The sequence below is a fragment of the Phaseolus vulgaris genome, chromosome 8 (assembly GCF_051622355.1).
Source record: "Phaseolus vulgaris cultivar YP4 chromosome 8, ASM5162235v1, whole genome shotgun sequence".
Classification (NCBI taxonomy): domain Eukaryota; kingdom Viridiplantae; phylum Streptophyta; class Magnoliopsida; order Fabales; family Fabaceae; genus Phaseolus; species Phaseolus vulgaris.
This window is the reverse complement of record NC_143505.1, coordinates 50,493,962-50,499,961: the sequence shown is the minus strand read 5'-3', so window position 1 is coordinate 50,499,961 and position 6,000 is coordinate 50,493,962. Positions and strand designations below refer to the sequence as shown.

Sequence of the window (6,000 nt, the reverse complement as noted above, 5' to 3'; positions counted from 1 at the left end):
CAAAATTGAGCCGAAACAACACTTGCACTGCTATTCAATTAGATATTTGTTTTTCGAAATAGACCAACATAAAAAAAATCAGCAAATCAACCGAACGCGACGTAATTGGTTGTTTTGTTTCGTCGCAAATAATATCGTATGTCTGTCACGACGCTAGAACCTTACGGTTTTTGTCGTGAAATTGTGCATTGAATCGTTACACATTCGCTTGCAAGAGAAAAAATGTGCTTTTTTTGGAAAGCAATTTTGTTTTGTTTTAACAAATAAGTTTAAGTCTAGTTTATTTTTACAAAGTTAATTTTAAAGATAAAGATTTTCTCAATACACTTTACTTTTTCTTATGTATCTTAAACATAATGAGATTAGACATAAATAAAAGATTTTTTTATGATTCTATTAGATAGTAAATTTAAATTTAATTCTTTTAACAAAATTAACTTAAAATTTAGTCCAGTTACTATGTAAAATCGTACATGACTTTGGAATGATATTTCTTAAGAATTTGAAAAATGAAAATATTTGTAATTAATAGTAATTTACGTATAATTTCTAAAATGTAGGGTACAGAGACACAAATTTATATATTATATAATTATAAATTATATAAATTGACAATAAAAATTCATGTTTATAAGTAGGTTTTAGATTTGTTTATGTTTCAGATTTGTTTGGAACAAAAAGATGTTTTTTTATGACTGATCCAAAATAATTTATTCTTTATTTTTATAATTATAAAAAAAATTATATAATAAATTTAAATTTTTAAAAAATTAATGTATTTTTTTAAAAAAAAATTGTGTTAAAATCCTGTTAAGATTATCAGAAATTCAATTGTTTAAATATTTCATCGTTATAAGATTGTAAATGTTGTTGGATGAATATCTCTACCACAAACACTATATTTAAGAGGACTTTCCAAAGCTCAATCTAGAAGAGTCGTGGTAGCGAATGTTTGTTAGTTGAGTTTTGATTTGTTGGATAATAGCGGCGTAAATGAGACATACGCGGCACGCCGAGACACACAGAGACAAAGAAAAGAAGCACTCGATTCAATTATTTCCACTCACTTTATCTCTTCGTTTCTCTCAGCTCTTTTCTTAACGCTCACAAACAAACTCAACAACATGATGTGGGAATGGAGCGATTACGAAGACGCCATCCCCAAATCCGACCAACCCGAACCCGATTCTCATCTCAACTTCGAATTCTTCTCCGCCCTCGCCAAACCCAAGGTGCTGCACACACTAACGTAACTCTTCAAACTTTGTTTTGTGAATATGGGTTGTTTTTGTAACAGCGTATTGTGTTGTGTCGGGCAGGATTATTATAAGATACTGGAAGTGGATTATGATGCCACGGATGATGATATTCGCTCCAATTACATTCGTCTCGCTCTGGTGTGTTCTGTTGTGTTGTGTTATTAGCGTTTTCCTTTTGCCGGGGTTTCCGATTGGGGCTAATGTGGGTGTGGTTGTGCGCGCAGAAGTGGCACCCGGACAAGCAGAAAGACCAGGATTCCACTACCTCGCGATTCCAAGACATAAACGAGGCCTACCAGGGTATGTATGTATCTATGTATTTGTTTTTAGGGTTAGGGATAAGGATGCCATCGTTGTTTGTAGTTTTAAACTGTTATTTGCTTTATGATATGATGATTATACATGCTTGATACGACATTTTTGAGTAATTTTTTGTATATCATAAAAAAAAGTAAATTAATTTATCTATGAGCTAAAATTAGTTTATGCATAAATTTGGCGAAGTTTACTTATGGTAGCTTTTTTTTAAAATGATTTTTAATTTTTTTTCACCTGCAAGTGTTCATGAAGAAATTTTTCTAAACAAATCCTTTTTGTCTTTTCCCATACTAGAAGCTGGAGGAGTAGATGAGTCAAGCTGAGCACTAGAAGCTCAAGCTTGACAAGAACAAGAAAAGATGTTAGTCTACCTTGGCTTATTCATTTAAAGAAGTCAAATGTAAATCTTGAGTTTGATTGGCTCTGTTATAATATCTAGCCTTGTATAAGATATGCAATCATGCTTAGAACTAGAATGGTTCATTTGACTGAGTTTGTTTTCTGTGTGTTATAAGGTTAAACAATTTATCCTCAATGTAAATCTCCAATTTCATCTTATTACCCCTAATTTGCTCAAATTTCTATATGCCTGTTATGGAAACCTCCTCCTTTTAACTGGAAAGCATACTAGTGCTTTGAAGTTTGAAGCTTATGAATGCATTTGCAATGTACCCTACCACTTGATTATTACCACATCCGGAATTGATATAGTTAGTTTTTATACGATGTGATGGTGATGTAGATGACTCAAATCCTAGAAATTCACGTGTGCGGTCCGGGCTGCATATGTTTACCCTCTCCAAACTCCATTTGGTGGGAGCTTCATGCAATGAGCCACCCTTCTAAAGTTTTCTAATTTGTGTATCATTCTTTTGGTTTGTTAAAGTGATGCTTCTTGTCAGGGTTTTGGCTTGTTATCAGGGATGCTTGTTAGATTAAGAATTGACAACACAACTGGTGGATTTTTTAATTTGTAGGGAGATGGGATCATGAGAGCTTTACCCCTTCTTACATATGTGTTTCTCTACCAACCTAGCCATTGGTTATAGTCTAATAATAGGCACATGACCAATAGGGAAGATGGTCCATTGATGCCTGAGAAGATAGATCATGGTTGAGATTGTAGCTGGTGAATGGTTCTATAAATATGATATTACTGTTGTAGTCTAATTCCCCTCTGATGAGTATTGTCTGAATTCCTATTTAAATCTAATGAGATATTACTACTTGCTGATTATATACTCCAATTCTCTATTATCTTTGTACCTTTATTTCTATTAGCTGAGTAGATGAGTCTGTATGAGTTCTGTAGTTATAATCTAACACCTATTTGGCTTTATTGCACAGTTTTGAGTGATCCAGTCAAAAGGAGAGAATATGACATAAATGGGATGCGTTACGAATATGATTACAATATCATTGTAAGCAATGTTTGTTTTCTTCAAGCAGAAATTGTGTTTTGAAAGAATGTTTTATTTACAAAGAATAACTCTTTCATCTTTTTATGTAGGATTATCTTAATCGTTACAAGGGCCTTATCTTGACTTGCAATGGCCTTGGCATAAAGCATTCGATATGGTAAACAAAACCAACATCACAGATAGCCTTCCAGTGCATCTGGGACAGTTTTTTTAAAGTACCTGGCACTGCATGCCATGCTTAGTATTGAAGATATCTGATTATGATGTTTTTTTTGTATAAAAGAAATGAACAAAATGGAACTTCTACCTGTTGTATTCGCTTCCCTTGCCTTCTTTCATTCTTGTGTTTAAATAATCGTTCAAGATGCATAAATTTAGTTTATTTCAAAAATTGATTCGACTAACCTAAAATTATATAACAGATCGAGTAAACTGAATAACAATGAATTGTTTTTAAAAATGTTTGAATTATTTTTCAACGGATACGTTATTTTAAAGTATATTTTTTTAATTTCATGTGGTAATTTAAAATTTAGTTTAAGTAATTTAATTTGGGAATAGTTCAATTATTATAAACTTAATGTGCGGTGCAATTTTTTATGCGTTTTAGTTTGGTCCAGTTTATGTTTTTAAACAACCTTGCTCATTACGCTATTTTATTTGTTCTGTATATTTTGACCAAAAGAAAACAAGAAGAAAATAAAACATTTGAAATTTGCAAGTTTTTCTTATTTAATTTCATGGGAGAGAAAATGAAGCATAAAAATAAAAGTTCTATTTTTTCAAAAGAATAATTTTAAAAGTTTCTCTTCGTATTCAATTTAAACATAAGTTTAAAGAAAATATGTTTCACGTTTTAAATTTTTTCAAACAATTATACATTCTAAATAAAATATTTGATTTCTAAGTTTATAAATAAATGTGTATTCCGTACATAACAAGTTAAATACTAATTTAAGATAAAATAAAATAAATATTTATTATAAGATAACATACTAATAAATATTTAACTTACACAATTTATCTTGCAAAGATATTTGTAGATTAAATAAGACAAGTATTTATTAGACATGATAAATAATTCTAGACTTATTCCAACATTGATGGAGACTATTCACTTTGATTAAGTACCAATACTACCTAATTATTTTAATGAGAATTGGACACACATTTGTCTTTATTGTTAGTAGAAATATAGGGGTTATCAAGCTTGTATGTCCACATTTATTTTCTAATAGTAAAAAATAATAAATATAATTTTTCTATAAAACTATTATTGAAATAATATTTTTACTACGAAGTAAATTTTTAATAATATATATATATATATATATATATATAAACAGTTATAAAATATATATAAACAATTATAAAATATTTTAATTTTATTCATTGTTGGGATTAAATTACAATAATAATTTAAATTCCTTATTATGACTACTTATTATGGATCATTTCTCGTAAATCACTAAAATTGAAAATTTGGTTAATGAAGATAAGAATATGAAGGGTAAAGAGGTAAAAAATGTGCATATGGAAAACAATTACAAAAATCAATGCCCGTTATTAATCGCTATGGATAGTATTATTTATATGATTTTTAAAATATAATTTAATTATTTTGAAGGTGAAATAATTTAAATTTTAAAATAATCAAACAACAAACTTAAAAATGTTAGATTAAGAATTTTGAAAATTGAAGATTTTTTAGCTAGTGATTTCGATGGTATACCTTTTATCTTATGAATGTTATTTGTTTACATATATGTGGATGTGTGTGATTCATGTATTAGATTGTGTCAGCATTAGTTTATATATCATGTTTATTTTGTCTTTGACTAGAAAAAGTTTTTTTTTTTTTATATTTCAAAGAAAATTAATTAGAACGTATACAAACATATTTTCGTTTTCAAAAACTTTTTAAAAAACAAAGAAAAAACTTTTGATCATAAACCCTTGATAAGAGTTTTGTCTTAAAAACATTTGATGGGAAATACGTATAATCTTTTGTATTTAGTCATTTTAAAATATCACCGTAGGTGATATTTTTTTCTTAATCTTTATAGTTTTTTTGTAACGTTTCTTATAGGTTTTCAAGGATCTATATATACATCTTGAGTGGTTTTATATTTCACCTAAGAAGTGTAATTATAATATAATGTTCAAAATAATAAAACAATTTTATTAGGATTGTCATAATTAAAATTGAATGTAAATTTGATTAGAATCAAATTAGTATACAAATATTTATGTCTCTCTTTTTAACTCTATTAATTATATTTTTGATTTTTTTACTATTTTAAGAATTTTATTAAAATTTATTAATCATACAAAAGTTTAAAAATACCAATTTATTATTGTACAACCTAGTTTTTCCTTTTACAAAAACTATACATTTTAAGTAAACATATAATTTTTTTTTCCTTTTCTTTTTTAAGTTATTACTTTTATGCATTTTTTGGAAAAAATTGTAATTAATATATATATATATATATTTGTAATAGCATATGAAAAAGTGTTGAGAAGCTCCTCACCACCATTTTTTCCTTTTTCTTTTCTTTCTCTCCATATTCTCTTCTCTCTCTTTTTTCTTAATTTCCTCTCCCAATTTTTTATCTATTTTAAAATCTGATCGGACAACGTTGTAGCTGGCGAGTTAAGAAACATTTTTACCTGGTCAGATTTTTAAACATAATAAGTTCATTTTTGCTCTAAAGATCCTTTGTTACCTGTTTTTCCTTAGGTTCTAGAAGTTGTTTGGAAAGTAAGCAATTAAGGTAAGAGAAGCTAATTCTAATTTTTTAAATAACACTCTAGGCTAGAAGATCTGAATGTGGAGAGGACTTGGTCCCAATATTCAATTTCTCTTACAGGGATGTTGTGTGTTTATACATTGTGTTGTTTGTTTATATATTATTTAAACTTGTAACAATATTAGATTTTGATGGTTTAGTATTTAAGTATTATTTTTTTTATGTTAAATAAGATTTTATATATTGTGG

The 6,000-nt window shown here is 28.0% G+C and overlaps 1 protein-coding gene across 1 annotated transcript; it reads left to right on the top strand.

The window, feature by feature from the left end:
• The first annotated feature begins 886 nt into the window (after positions 1-886).
• LOC137823581 (Chaperone DnaJ-domain superfamily protein) lies at positions 887-3,316 on the top strand. Its single transcript, XM_068628782.2, has 5 exons — positions 887-1,232; positions 1,320-1,397; positions 1,484-1,559; positions 2,925-2,998; positions 3,088-3,316. Exons 1-5 carry the CDS (start codon positions 1,125-1,127, stop codon positions 3,157-3,159), a joined length of 408 nt encoding a protein of 135 aa, XP_068484883.2. The 5' UTR covers positions 887-1,124; the 3' UTR covers positions 3,160-3,316.
• The last annotated feature ends 2,684 nt before the right edge of the window (positions 3,317-6,000 follow it).

What these genes read in the sequence shown, in the direction of transcription:
- LOC137823581 (XM_068628782.2), top strand. Translation starts at nt 1,125, where the DNA reads ATGATGTGGGAATGGAGCGATTACGAAGACGCCATCCCCAAATCCGAC. An exon ending in CATAAACGAGGCCTACCAGG is followed by an intron (nt 1,560 to 2,924) that starts GTATGTATGTAT and finishes TTTATTGCACAG; the next exon opens with TTTTGAGTGATCCAGTCAAA. An exon ending in AATATGATTACAATATCATT is followed by an intron (nt 2,999 to 3,087) that starts GTAAGCAATGTT and finishes CTTTTTATGTAG; the next exon opens with GATTATCTTAATCGTTACAA.